Consider the following 15,595-nt stretch of genomic DNA (forward strand, 5'->3'; position numbering starts at 1 on the left):
TTCATGGTACCTGGTCAATACGTTTGCGGTTTACCGTCAATTTTTTTTCCCTTTCACTAACCTGCCATTAGAATTTGGCCTCACACTTGGTAAGTCATTCACCTCTACCTTGTATGTTAAACAATTTTCACCCTATATATAACTCATCCCCCTACAAATCTTTCAAATTGTCCTCATCCTTATTAATTTGCAGTGTTTTCTATCTAAAAAACTTCTGCAAATCCTAAAGGATCATCATTATTCTGTCAATCACTAACCAAAAAAGATCAAATATATTACCCCATAAAAGGAAAAAACATGGCACGTCAAGTTATTGTTTTGGCTATTTTATTCGTTGCTATTGCTGGAGTAGCTTCCGCGGATAATTCACCAACAAGCTCACCATCTTCATCCCCCTCATCAACACCATCAGCAAAATCCCCATCACCATCAACATCAACACCTCCAACATCATCACCACCATCACCATCAACAAATGGATCATCACCACCCACATCCACACCACCACCACCACCAGCAGCTGCACCAGCCGCTAACAGCAGTAGTGCCAATGCACCTGCTGCTGCCACCCCTAAATCATCACCTCCTACTTCGGCAACTACCCCATCATCATCATCATCAACACCACCATCTCCATCACCACCATCACCAGCATCATCTCCTAAATCATCCGACTCCAGCTCTACTCCCTCTCCTTCTTCTTCTCCAACTTCAAGTGCCCAATCTCCTGATGACGCAACCGCATCACCACCATCTCCCGGCAGTGTTTCTACCTCACCCACCACCTCTGAGGCTCCCACAGCTGATGCACCCTCCACTGGCAGTAGCAGCGACGCCGCCACTTTCAAGGCCGTCTCTTCTGTTTTTGGTGTAGCAGTGGCTGCCGCATTCTTCTTCTAAGTTATTTTTACTCTTATGACGTATCGTCACAGAGTAGAGTGAAGAGAAAAAAAGAATCATAATTCTATGAAATTTTTTTCATGGAAATTAATTAAAGAAAGAGAGAAGAGCTAGCAAATTGGTGGTCATTCCTCTGGGAAATACGTTGATTTAGTGAAATGTATTTGTAACTACTTCCTTTGTTGATCAATCATACGTGTATATTTATGTTTTAATTAGCTTTAATAAAATGATCAAATGAAAAGATCTGTGTGTTTGAATGAATATTTCATTTGTAATGTATATCTATGCCACTTATAATTAATATGTATCCGTCCATTCTTCCACGTCAAACTATTTTATGTTCCCTTTTATTTCAGTGCTTCACACTTCACAGTTAAGAAAGGCGGCATAGTTGGTAGATTTTGTACTTGTTTCTATTTGTCATCTTGATTTATATAATCTACTATATTTCAATAAGATACTTGAACTCGGTCAAGATTAGCTAATACTAAATAGACAAATAAATTAAAACGGAGAAATAATTAAGTGTTAAATTGCCAAGTAAGTCAATTGTCAGAAAAAAAGGAATTAATTATCTTTTGGTCTTGAAATCGAAAGAGCGTCATGCAGAAGCTATTAGTTGCAAATTACGAAATGATAAATACAAAGAAAACAATACTAAAAAGTATAAAATTATTATATATTTTGGTCAATTCGCCTATATATTGTAAAATCTAATATTTTAAGAAAATAAAAACAAAAACTAATGAGAGAGAAAATCTATCTCTAACCAAAACTCTTACCTTATGGATGCTACTGTGTTGTTGTATGAGAAGGGGGCTTCTATTTCTGTAAAATTTAAATTTAATTTAATTAAAAAATCAGTACAAAGATCTAACATTATCAATAATAATGTCGAACGTGATTGATAGAGTAATTCTCTTTGTAGTTCCATGATTGACGGAAAGAACTGGTTATAAGGAGCGAACAAAAATATGAAGTGTCAATGGTTGATAAATGTGCAAGCAAATTTCCTCTCACTGACCAATCAATTTCTTTTAATTTAATTTGGTCACTGTGCCTGATAAATTGACCAATGCAGCAGTCGTAGAAATCCCATGCATGTTCACATTAAACATCAGATGACACGACTAGATATGTTTGCTCAAGCGTGATAACCCACCTTTGAGGTTATGTGTTCGACTCATCAAAAATACAAAATGGAAGAAATTCCAAAAAGAAAACTTTCAAATATTTAACAAACTACTCCATGTCTATTGAATTTAACGGGAATTTCATATTTGGAGGTATAATTTTTGAAGTTATTTCTATTTTTGCTCTATTGTTGGAGTCGGGTACAACTTTATGTATAATTCCTGCTACATTTGGTCAATTTTGTCAAATCTAACAGACAAAATTGTTAAATATTTGTTGGAGATAAAAAAACAAAGCTGAGTAAATCTTAAATTGAGAATCAGGACGTGTATTGATCATGCATTTGTGGAAGACTGACTATATATAAAGAGTCGTTAAGCATGCAAAAAGTCATGATATATATTACCAGTAAACGGACACTATTAGTTGCTGTTTTAACTAACACATTAGGGAAAACCCAAGATAGTCCTTTACTGGAGCGTAATCAAGGAACAAACATTCAAAGGACAATAATTAGTAGTAATAGTTTGTCCTCGAAAAATTCTGAAAAGAAAACCATCAAATATAAGTTTTGCGAAACGGTACTCCATATATTTTTGACTCCGTACCATTTTCAGCATAATTAAAACACTACTTTCACTATCATCGACTAGTAATATTTATGATTCTCCCTTGTAAAATAAATATAGTGGCCGAGTTGCTAGCTCGGCCACATGATTTAAGTTTACTAGCAGCGGGAGCCTTTTCTGCAGTTTATAGGACCAGCGTTTGTGGTCATTGTTCCGACCAAGGACGAAGGCCTGGCGCTTAAGCTTGAAGCTCTGGCATAAGTAGATGATGATGCACCTGCCCCAGTTTGCCTGAAATAGGCTCCATTTAACATCAAATCACCTTCTGATCTCCAGTTCCACCTTTTCCACTCACTTTCTGGTGCATCCTCATGCTTTGTCACCTGTAACAAAAAAAAATTCAACTAGTTAGTTAGGGTAATTTTAGAACAATACGTTTAACTTCTGAATAGAATGTATATCAGGTCACTTAAAAGATAACTACAGTATTCATCTCAAAAAAATGCGGAATTAGCAAATTGGGAGCACAACTAGACACCTGTCTAAGGGGATTCACAAGTAGCAATTTTCGAACCCCTTACTAAAAATAAGTACTTTTTTTTACCCTTACTATTTTTACGGTGTTAACTTTCAACCTTTGAGCCGAAGAAAAATTGTTTGATTCTTTAACTAGAAACTAGTAGGTAACAGACTAGTATCGCAAAAAGTGTAATGGTCCAAAATACGTGGAATTAGTGAATTCGGAAATAATGTCAGAGCCAAAAATATATGTAAGGGGATTCAAAAGTAATGTAGTCACTTTAAACTCCCTTAATAGAATTTTCTCTTACATCAAGAGGATTCAATAACTTATAAATGACAAACAAAATTCTCTTTACTCTATTTGTAGTGTATAATTTTTCAACCATCCTCTCTTTTATTTATTTTTTTGAAAAGTCTCGTCAAAGAAAAATTATTTTGACTATTTTAACTAAGTACTGACTAGTAATAATATCAAATAAAGTAAAGTGGAGCAGTTAGAAATAGTACCTCTTTTAGGAATTTTTCATTGGGAGCAAGAAACCTATTGCCTTGGCTATTAATAGTAGGTGCAGCACTACCACCAATGGCGTACATTTCCCAGTGTGTATAATCATTATTCACCACATGGAAGTAACCATGTCTACACCTTGGCATTCTTTGCACCAACCCTTCACCAAAATGATTAAAAGCAACTGTGACTTGCATGCCTTGGTCCTGTGTATATGAATCACTATGTCCCAACAACATGACCTTGTCATGATGAGTAAAATAGTTGTTAGAAATGGTGATTGCTGTAGATCCATGAATTGCATCAATTAGACCATCGTGGCACTTGGACAACGAACAATGGTCCACCCAAATGTTCTTCCCTCCGAAAATTGAAATTCCGTCTCCATCGGAGACATCCCACCACCCGGAGTGGTGTGGTGAGTCCCTAATGTTGCCGTTGCCACTCTGCTTACAGTCGTGTATGTTAATCCCGTGTATAATAATGTTCGTCTTCTGGTGGATTGTAATGCACGGACCACCTGAAACAATATATAGTCGCAGATGTAAAATTTAGTCACCGATTTTTTAAGAAATTACGGAGCATTAAATTTTAATTACCTGAAATGTGAACGCTAGTGCCCCGACCGTCTATGGTCTTGTAAGAGTTCATGACGAGCTCTTGTTTGAGCTGAATGACCATGTCCCTTTTGAAAATGATCCATAAAGGCTCATCCTGTATGACAGCATGTCTAAGGGTTCCGGGTTTTGGGTTCACGGGGTCATCGTCCCCTGAGTCAGTGACCACGTAAATTCGCCCACTTCTTCCTCCCATTGCGTTCTTTCCAAAGCCAATGGCGCAGTCAGCTAATTGCTGGCGATTATTCTCCCAATTGGGGTTGCATCGCCAGCAATCATCAATTGGATTCCCTGTTCCACATGATAAATAGCCTAAATTCCTCCTCGTCAATGACGCATTGATGCTCCTGTTCAACAAGCATTAAATCAATACGTGAGTGAACAAAAAATAGTTCCCTGTACTAGTACTGTCTTTTTTATTACGTACCTATGAACGTCTTGCACGACAAGTTCTGGATCTTGGAGTGACATTACTAGTGGAGTCAGGAGGAGGAGGAGGAGGAGGAGGTGGACAAATGTGAAGAAAAGACTTGACATTTTGTAATGGGGCTATTAATTGCAATAATGTGAAGAAGCTAAATGGAATATTTAGTTGAGGTGAGTAATGATGGAGAAATGAGGCATGGTATATAAAGGAGGAAAGTAGCCGGGATGAATGGCGTGATTAAACTAGAGGTGGGTCTCACTTGATTCATAATTTCGGATGATGTTTTACTTGGATTCCCACTTGGTAGTTTTGATCGTTAGGTTAGTTTGTATTAATTGTACTCACTCTCATCCCTCTCAAATTTATTGACATGTTTCACTTTTTATTAACCATTTAACTCATCGCCAAATCTTAACTAAATTGGATCAATCTCTCATTTTACTCGTCCCAAATTTCCTAATTTGTTGTTCCATTTTACTTGTTCTTTTTTACTTATCAACACAAGACAATTATTTTTCTCATTACACCCTTAGTAGAATTGATTACTCTTTATTATTAGCATTCTTGAAAAATGTTGCAACGAGGAGTACCATTAAGAGTACACCATTAAGAATATAAATGTTGTTTTGGTATCAGTCATCCATCAATATTGGAACTAACAATAAGACACAATTAATAGGGGCAAAATAGTAAAATTACATTACCAATCATTGTTTTCTTAATAATTGCGTCATCCCAATTTGGGACGGATAAAATGGGACGGAGGGAGTATCTTATAAGTTGTTCGTCTCGTTTTATGTGTCGTTATTTCGTTTTTATTCGTCTCAAAAAAATGTTACTTTTCCTTAGTTAGTAACTACTCCCTCCGTCCCAAATTATCCGTCCCAAATTTCCTAATTTGATTCCTCATTTTACTTGTCTTTTTTCATTAATCAAGAAGAGATAAATTTTTTTTTCATGTTTTACCCTTTGCATTAATTACCTTTTCATTAAATTAAAATGTAAACATCATTTTATAGGAGTACTATAGTAAACTAGCCATGTTTTTAATTATTTTTCTTAATCAATGTGCTATCTCAATTTGAGACGGGTAATTTGACACGGAAGGAGTATTTAAAAACACAATTTTATTTTTATCCTTATTAATCCCAAAGAGGCAAAGAGATAGAAAAAAGTTACATTTTTCAATAAAGGACAATTTTATACACAACACCAAGCCTTTTCTTATTTCTTAGATTTTATGTCCGATTAAAATATGCCACATAAAATGAGACAGATGAAGTAATAAAATTTGTATATTCAATATGATGTACTAGAAGTTGCATTTTTTCTAATGCCAATTTGATGAAGTATATGTTATAAAGTATTCACTAATGGTTATATGGCTTGATTATTCCCAAAAGAAACTTGAGAGCTGATTTGGGATAAGGAGAGTACTTTCTTATAAGGGATAATACTCATGAAAATATTTGAATTTTGATCGGATTTTCAGTTGAGTATACTGAACTTTGCGGAGTCCTATTACCCACATATATTTTTTTTAAGTGAAATTAATTCCCCCCAAACTTTTTTAAAATGGAATTAATTGCTCCCTTAAACGTCATACCCAGTTTTGACATCGGAAGTGCAGTACACGCGCTTTGTCTTCTCCATTTTATCACTTTTTAACATTTTTTCACCATTAAAACCATGTTAAAGACTCCACAACTCAAATTCCTTCTACAAATCAAATTTCAAATGATTTCAGTGAGCCAATTTCAAATTCCAAGTCCATTCTTATCACAAAAGTTTTCAAATTCAATTTTCAGTTTCAAACTTTGAATTCCAGTGAGTTTATGAAGAAAGTTTCTTCATACTTTGAAGAAAGATTTTCAGTTTTCAAATAATTGAATAGAATCTTCCATTAATTTTCTTCATTCAATTCACCCCAAAAGTTTTTAAATTTCATTTCAATTTTCAGTTTCCATTCAATTTTCAGTTTTCAAATTCCATTCAATTTCAATTGAAAATTGAACTCCAGATTTCAATTTCAATTTCAATTTCCAGTTTTCAAATTCCATTCAATTTCAATTGGAAATTGAACTCCAGATTTCAATTTCAATTTCAATTTTCAAATTTCCAAATTTCCATTCTTATCACTTTTCATCATTTTTAAGAAATTTTTTCCCCAAATTTCAAATTCAAATTGAAAACTCTCTTCAATAATTTTATTCAAATCGAACTAAATAAATAAAATTTGAAGAAATGGAGTCTTCAATAATTGAGATCAACAATGCAGATATGTTATAGACTTCCGGAAGACATTGAACAATTGAAGACTTTCTGAAATTTTTTTACTGAAGTCACTTCCGGAATAAAGTTGAAATTGAAGTGTAGTACATTGTTCAATTTCAATTCAACAATGGAGCAACCATTGTTGAAGAGAGGAAAGAAAGAAGAGAGAAGAGAGAAGAGAAAGAATGAAAAAAGAAATAAAAAATATAAAACTTTTATTTATTACAAAATTAAGGGGCTGTTTGACAAAAAAAAAAAGGAATTTATAACGTTTTTTAACACTTTTCACGCGCTCAATGCTTGTGATTAACATGCAATGGGCCAAGTGACGAATATATGCCATTAAAATACGAAAAAAAATGTCTGGGGGTAATAGAACCCCCGCAAAGTTTCATATGCTCAACTGGTAATCCGATCAAAATTCAGATATTTTCATGGGTATTATCCCTTCTTTTAATGATTATGGTGCTTTAACGACGTTGTGCACATGTTAACTAATTCAAGAGGATATTTACTATCAGAAATCTACACGAGTAGTATGTAATTTTCAATCAAAGTTTGAACAGACGCATAGAATTAGTATTTCTATATATCTATTGAAAATTTTTGAACCTGTAAATTAAGAATTCTCAACACAGTTACTACTACTAATTACGCCTTAGGATGCTTCCACTTATCCCAATTTCTTCAATACCCAAAAGCCAATGTAGTGATCCAGTAATTCTATGTTTGGCTTCCAACCCCGTTGAAAAAATGGATAGATGCACATGATTCAAACATTAGTAGAAAATAGAAATAACACTGCATGTGATTACGGCGACCATAATGGTAATTAGCAAAAGAGATGTTTGTTTAAGCGGCGTGCTTTTATATAAGCTTATGGCCGATTAATTAACAACAATTAATTTTTTCTCCATTTAAATATTGTATACTCTTATTCGAATTAATATTAAGGTTTATTCACTGACTCAGTAATAAATTTATTTCCCCACACTCCATGTAATTTAACCGGCTTCAAAATGCGAGACACCCTTTAATATTATACTCCACCATCTAAAAACGAAATATAACAAGTATTTTGAGATCAAGGAGTAATATCTACGCCCAAATAGATGAACCTAAACTGGTATTGGAATCAGTAAATCTTTCGGTATACTATACTACATTTATGTCTGGGTGTTAGACAAAATAAACATGGGCCAACATAGAATAGTGAGTCTCTTTATTTTAGCTTAGAAGAGAAGTTTCTGTTAGTGTTTTGACCCTAATTTTTTTACTATATTTAAGTTTTACTTTTGCTTAAAAGGAAAATAAAAGTTACCATAATTACTTTTACTTTTCTTTAAAGAAAAAATATAATTCTTTTCCATATTTGGCTAACCTCTTTTTTGGAGGAAAGATTTAGGACATCTATAAAAAGAAGACCCCCTTCTCATACCATAACACAATAGCATCCACAATGTAGTCGTTAAAAGAGTCTCGTTTAGGAGGAGATTTCTCCCATAGGTTTATGTTTTTAACATTAGATTTTATATGTATGTTGTTTGGCCAAACCATATTAATAATGTATTTTTATTATAGTTTTTTGTAATCTGATTTATCGTCTTATGGTTTGCAAACTAAAAGCTTCCGCATGATGCCGTCTCGATTTCGAACCCAACAGTTTCTTCTTTGTTTTTTCAATATTTTAGTTTCATTGTTTAGCTTAGAAGAGAAGATTGTTTTAGCTTGTATAAATAAAGGTGATTGGCAAAGAATACAGAAGAGAAGAAAATTCTCAAATATTGTCTCTTATTTTAACATGGTATCAGAGAGTAAGGTAGTTTCATAGAAATCATCTTCTCGATCATCAATTTTCTTCATCTGACCTTTCTCTACAATGGCAAATAGAGTCACTGCTTATTCAACATCCTCTGGTTCTACTGCCAGAACTCCACTATCTATGGATCCCACTCATATTTATTATCTTCACTCTTCAGATTCACCTGGAATGGCGTTGGTTAACACTCAATTTGATGGAAAAGGTTATCAAGGATGGAAGAGATCAGTGCCTATAGCACTGTCAGCCAAGAATAAGCTTAGTTTTATCACTGGTATTGATGCTTCACCAAATGCCCAGTCTCCAGATCTACAATCTTGGAGTAGATGCAATGACATGGTAACGTCTTGACTCCTTAACTCTCTTTCCAAAGATATTGTTGATAGTGTGATATACTCTAGGACTGCTAAAGATTTATGAATGAGTCTAGAGCATAGATTTGGACAATCTAATGGAGCTAAACTATTTCAACTGCAAAAAGAACCAAATAGGTTAGTTCAAGGAAATAATGACATTGCACTAAACTTAAGAGACTCTGGGATGAGCTGGAATCTCTCAAGTCTGATAAGTGCACCTGTATGTGTAACTGTAAAAGTAAATTGAAGTTGGAAAAGTCTCTTGAAGATGAGAAACTTATACAATTTTGTATGGGTCTAAATGATGTGTATGCAGGCAAGTGGAAACATCTTAATGATGAATCCTTTGCCCAATATAAATGTTGCTTACTCTCTGATTTTACAAGATGAAAGTCAGAGAGAAACCTATATCAGTGGGTTGATCCCAACTGATTCTTCTTTTTTTATGGTAAGCAACATGAGTCAAAAAATTTTTGGCAAGAACATACAGAAAACCCCTGGTACTATCAGGTGAAAAGGTCAATGAAATCTTCTCACCAGTGGTCAAAATAATCACTATCAGATGCCTTTTGACAATTACAGCCAAGAAAATGTGAGATATTTTCCAATTTGATGTGAACAATGCCTTCTTGCAAAGAAATTTGCAAGAAGAGGTCTATATGAAGTTTCCAGCTGGTCTAAATCCACCTCAGTCTAACATGGTTTGTCGACTCAAGAAGTCTCTCTATGAATTGAAGCAGGCTTTCAGGCAATGGTATGCTCGGTTTGCAGGGGCTTTAAATTTCAAAGGCTATATAGCTTCACTTAATGACTACTCTTGTTTTTTAAACACTTAGGGGATTTCATTTCAATTGTTGCAGTATATGTTGATGATATCTTAATCACAAGAGATGCTACTAATGAAATAAAAGACCTCAAAGTTTTCTTCAAACAGGGTTCAAGATTAAAAATCTAGGTCCTTTGCATTACTCTTTGGGAATGAAAATTTTAAGAGAGGAACAAGGAATTATTTTGAGCCAACGAAAGTATATCTTAGACTTGCTTAATGAGTTTGATGTTTCTCATCTTCCTCCAACTTTCTCTCCGATGGATCCTCCAGTGAAATTTCCTGCAGAATCAACTAATCTCATGTCAGATCCTAGTCTTTATAGACATCTCATTGGCAAGCTCAAGTATTTAACTCATACAAGACCAGATCTATGCTTTGCTGTATTGACCCTTAGTCAGTATCTGCAACAGCCTAGTCTTGATCATTATTAAGCAGGCTTGAGAGTGATCAGTTACTTGAGAACTTACCCAAATCAGGGGATATTCTTTAATGCTTCTTCATCCTTTTCTGTTCATGCATGCTACGATGCCGATTGGGCTTCTTGCCGGACTACACGCCGATCGGTTAGTGGATTTTTCATCAGCTTGGGTGGCTCACCAATTTCTTGGAAGTTGAAGAAGCAATCATTCGTCTCTCTTTCATCTGCCGAGGCAGAATATCGCTCAATGCGACGATTGGTTTCTGAATTGACCTGGTTAACAAGATTACTCACCGATCTAGCAATCCCTCCACCAATTATTGTTCCAATTCACTCCGACAGTCAAGCAGCCTTATATATAGCTCGAAATTTGATTTTTCATGAGTGAACGAAGCATGTCGAACCTGACTGCCACTTTGTTCGTCAACAATATCTCTCCGACTTGATATCTCTTTCCTTTGTTTCATCTAAAGATCAACTCGCAGACATCTTCACCAAATCTCTTGTCGGACCCTCTCATCATCAGAATTTGTGCAAGTTAGGTGTCACTTCTTTTCCCTCCAACTTGAGGGGGGATGTTAGATAAAATAAACATAAGCCAACTTAGAACAGTGAGTCCCTTTATTTTAGCTTAGAAAAGAAACTTCTTTTTTGTCTTTTTAATATTTTAGTTTCATTGTTTAGCTTAGAAGAGAAGATTGTTTTGGCTTGTGTAAATAAAGGTGATTGACAAGGAATATAGAAACAAAAAAAAATTCCAAATATTATCTTTTATTTTAACACTGGGTGGTCTTTAAGTGATGATTACATAAATATTGTTCGCATCATAAGGAAATTGAAAAAAAATAGTCTTCTGAAACCGATCGATTTGGTCATCATTGCTTTTTTTTTTTTTAAATTAAACAAGTAAAAAATGAATATTATCTCTTAATTTTTCAATCTAAATAAATAAATATAGATATTTGTTTTAGTATAATGAACAAGTAGAGGTGGACGAAAAGAATATTTGTTATTGCGACGGAAAAAGGCATCATTTTCATCTCATACTATACAAGAAAAGTCTAAGCCACACCTAAATTATATAATTGACCTATTACACACCTTAACTATATAAAAGTGATATTATTACCTCCCTGCGACCCCATTCTGAGGCGCGTGTGTTACACTTATTTTAGGCGCGTCCAGCTTCTTAAATAACAAAAGTAAACGGCTAAAAACATTAAGAAAAAATGCATTATTTCCACCCCAAACTATACTCAAAAAGTCGAATCCACACCTAAACTATATAAGTGACCTATTACATACCTTAATTATAAAAAAATGATACTTTTTACTGACGTGGTGCTGACGTGGCAGCGCGTGTAAAACACTACACCACATGCAAGTGGTGGTAGCCTGACAGGGTATAAATAGTTTCACTTTTTTATTGTTTAGGTGTGTAATAGGTCACTAGTATAGTTTAGGTATGACTTCGACTTTTCGGATATAATTTGAGGTGGAAACGATGCCTTTTCCCTTATTCCGACATTAATTAGATGATGAAAAATGATATGTGAATTAGTTTTTAAAAAATGTGGCAACACAATATGCACGAAAATTGATTAATATTCTGTACTTTGGGACAGTATCCGAATATTTGTCAACATATTATATGAACCCACTCCATATGTTTTCCTCGCAAAACAATAAAGTCAAAATTGAACAGTAAGTCTCTAACTCTTTTTTTTTTTTCCAAGTAAATTTTTGAACTCTTTGGGGGCGGTATAAGTGACATTTTTGGCATAAATTAAGGAATGGTGCTATAGAACCAAACTCACGACAAAAGTGAAATTTCTTTGTGTCATTATTGACCGCTTTATTTTGCTCTGTTTTTTTTTTTATGTTTTTGCGCTTTAGTCATTAGTTTTTTTCTGTAGTTAATTTATCGTTACAACAACAATAAATTCAGTGTATTCTCATAAAGTGAGGTCTAAAGAGGGTAAGGTGTACACAGTTCCTACCACTATCTCCGAAAAAATAATGCACTACAACAAACCCAGTAAATTTATTCGTTAAAAGTTGAAAAAAAGAATCCGTTAAAAAGCATTATTTTAATGCACTGCATCATTTTAATGCAGTACGTTATGCAGAAAACATTATGGCCTTTTAAATCATGCCATTTGTCCTCATCAAATATAGTTTCCTCATACTGTTAATTAGTACTAAAACTTCTGTTTAGTATCTAATAAAGTTATATCCATGGTCATCATTTTATTACTATGTGAGTCGGATCTTCCATTGAACCATTTTTTTGGTTAAAGAATTAGTATTAATTTTAACATTAATCAAAAGCAACAAAAGAATAGTCCATTTTAACTATATATTTCAACCATTTTAACTACTTGTACACACAGCCAATGCTTGCAAACTATATTTTCGCTTTCTCCAAGGAAATCAATTTGGAAAAAGAAAGGCATCATACATAATTATTACTCTAAATTTGATACCAAATTATAACTTTGGCCTTAAATATTGATAGTGCTTAAATAGAACCTTTAACTATTCAAAACTTGAACAAATATGACCTCCGATTTTGCAACACCATGCGTGAGTTTCACTCGCACCTACATGAAAAGCTCAAAAAAACCACTAGTAGGGATCGAACCCGCGCAGTAGGCTGAAGGAAGCGCCCAAGAAGAGCAAGTAACACTACTGGGCTATCTAAGTATCTTGTTTCATGTGATTCAACATTAATATACGTACATAAATATAGATTTTCTACCTTATATATACAACGTAATTTTTTTTACCGAGGGGTTCGGGTGAACCCCATGATAACCACGTAGGTCCGCCCCTGCGTTAATTTAATAATGTTTTGATAACATTAATTTAATAGTAACATTTTAATAACGTTAATTTAATATACTACTCCTATTCTTAATAAAGTTAATTTAATAACGTTTTATTAAAATTGTAATTTTTTTTATTATTAGTATAGTTTCATTTTTAATTTAATATTTAAATAAATTATATTTAGATATATTATATAACATAAATTCTCTCTTTGCTTTATAATATATATACATACCACACGATTTTTTCGTATGAGGCTGACCCACCTAATTAATAAATCTTCAAAATTGCTTTTTTCGCAATGACAAAAGAAATTAGATGTCATTTTCATCTTTAAGCCAAAAATAATGAAAAAATAATAGTGAAAAGTAATTTAAAGGTCATATTTGTGCAGTTTTGAATAGTTAAAGGTCATATTTGTGGACTGTCAAAGTTTAAAGTCAAAATTATAATTTGGTGTTAAGTTTAGGGTCATATTTATATATTATGACCTTAGATTTATGCTGAACGCACCCAGTTTTGCATGTTGAACACACATTTTGCCACGTAGGATCAGAGGTCCTATTTGTGCAGTTTTGAATAGTTAAAGGTTATTTTTGTGCACTGTCAAAGTTTAAGGTCAAAGTTATAATTTGATGTCAAGTTTAGAATCATATTTATGTATTATGCCAAAAAGAAACGTTGCTTAAAACACACATCCCATGTCCATGTGGTCCATCAAAATGTACATGAACATTTTGGCATTCACAAATTATATACTACCACAAACTCAACTATAGAGACACAAAACATTTTATAGCCAAAAATAAAAACACTCTTCATTTATTGTGCTGTATCCACTAATGCTTTTCACAAATCTAGTCTAATCTTGATTTAGATAAAGAATCATTTTAATGAACAATACAATGGTCATTAAGAAAACATTATGGCCTCTTAAGCACCAAATAACCTCACATAAAAACAAAAGTAAAAGTTAACTATAGTCAACATTCAGCGACAACATGATAAGTTTTGGTGACTTTTTCTTTAATTTCTAGGAATTAGACGGTTATGGTTTCCTAACTCTCTACAGCAAATTTTCTGAAAAGCTCAAAAGAAAGTATTTTTTTTTTTTTGGTTTATCTTAAAATACAAACAATATACTAGTTAGTACCGTTTAAACTTAAAGTAACAGCGTAAGTCAAAATTATCGGTTGGTTGACTATCACCAATCCTACAAAAATCATGGCCCACTTTATAATTTAGACAAAGAAAATGAAAACTACTTAAATTTTTGATTTTACATGTTGCATTTTATTTTCAGACACTTTACATGTAAAAATAAAATTTATTTATCGGCAATAAAACCGAAAGTGTATGCCCATCTTCGCGTGCTAATGCGGTAATTATTTCTGTTAGTCCTGCCAATTTATTGGCTTCAAGTGTGTCGATGAATTCAGAAAGGCATAAATGGATACAGATGAACAAAACTTTCTTACGCATTTTTGGAAAAATAACTAATTTTAAAGTGTCTGAGTCTTCATTTACCCCCCACAAGCCACGGGGAAAAAGTTGACTTGGAGTAATTGCTGCCAAATTACTATTTACAGACTTGTAATTAGATTGTGTTTCTATGCATATGTAGTGTCCTAACAACTGTTTTCTAGACGTTAATTGCAAGGTTTATTATCATGGTTTCATACTTTTTCCGTGTCAATTTATGTGACACTTCTAGCTCATTGAAAGTGTGACCACCCCTGGTTGATTATATTGGAATGTTGTTCTAGGACACAAATGATCAAGAAGAAAAAGAAAAGATAAAAAAGGTTTTATGTAGGCTGAAATATTACATCGAAAAGCCATCTTTAAGACGTAACTACATAAATAATACTACTTTTTATAATTACAAAAATGAAAATCTTTTAACATATATAGCCATTTTTTGAAAAAAAAACAGAAAAAGATAATTATAATTCCTATTTTAATGCTACAACTAATTATCAATTCACCTTAATTTAAGAAATTATTTTCAATTTTCCAAATCAAAATTGGTGTAAAATGTAATCTCAAAAATAAATTGCTTCCAAATCTTTCTCTCTCTAATGTTCAAAATTAAAAATATTCTTAAATAAACCAAATATTGAGCAGTAAATCTTCAAAAGAATATAAATAAAAATATCAGCAAAGAAAAATGGAGATATACTACTGCAAAGTATTTGAGAGTATAAGTTACTTGAATGTATAAAGTATAATATGCTAGTACGAGTTATTTGGATGTATAAGTATATATTGGTATAGAATTACTTGGTAGTATAAAGAATATGCCACTATAAACTACGGGATAGTATAAAGTTTATGCCAATATAAACTACTTGGATGTACTAATTATACACCAATATAAACCACTT

General features: G+C 33.2%; 2 protein-coding genes across 2 annotated transcripts; one reads left to right on the forward strand and one right to left on the reverse strand.

The window, feature by feature from the left end:
• Positions 1–1,164, forward strand: LOC107861490 (putative protein TPRXL). The gene has a single exon (XM_016706828.2). The coding sequence runs from the start codon at positions 298–300 to the stop codon at positions 898–900; it is 603 nt and encodes a 200-aa protein (XP_016562314.1). The 5' UTR covers positions 1–297; the 3' UTR covers positions 901–1,164.
• Positions 1,165–2,411: 1,247 nt separating this feature from the next.
• Positions 2,412–4,967, reverse strand: LOC107860707 (probable pectate lyase P18). The gene is made up of 4 exons (XM_016706162.2): positions 4,681–4,967; positions 4,236–4,600; positions 3,636–4,156; positions 2,412–2,989 (listed from the first exon to the last, which is right to left on the reverse strand). Exons 1-4 carry the CDS (start codon positions 4,788–4,790, stop codon positions 2,765–2,767), a joined length of 1,221 nt encoding a protein of 406 aa, XP_016561648.1. The 5' UTR covers positions 4,791–4,967; the 3' UTR covers positions 2,412–2,764.
• Positions 4,968–15,595: the final 10,628 nt, after the last annotated feature.

The sequence above is a fragment of the Capsicum annuum genome, chromosome 2, assembly GCF_002878395.1.
Source record: "Capsicum annuum cultivar UCD-10X-F1 chromosome 2, UCD10Xv1.1, whole genome shotgun sequence".
NCBI classification, from domain to species: domain Eukaryota; kingdom Viridiplantae; phylum Streptophyta; class Magnoliopsida; order Solanales; family Solanaceae; genus Capsicum; species Capsicum annuum.

What these genes read in the sequence shown, in the direction of transcription:
- LOC107861490 (XM_016706828.2), top strand. Translation starts at nt 298, where the DNA reads ATGGCACGTCAAGTTATTGTTTTGGCTATTTTATTCGTTGCTATTGCT.
- LOC107860707 (XM_016706162.2), bottom strand. Translation starts at nt 4,790, where the DNA reads ATGTCAAGTCTTTTCTTCACATTTGTCCACCTCCTCCTCCTCCTCCTC. An exon ending in GTCGTGCAAGACGTTCATAG is followed by an intron (nt 4,601 to 4,680) that starts GTACGTAATAAA and finishes CTTGTTGAACAG; the next exon opens with GAGCATCAATGCGTCATTGA. An exon ending in CACTAGCGTTCACATTTCAG is followed by an intron (nt 4,157 to 4,235) that starts GTAATTAAAATT and finishes ATATTGTTTCAG; the next exon opens with GTGGTCCGTGCATTACAATC.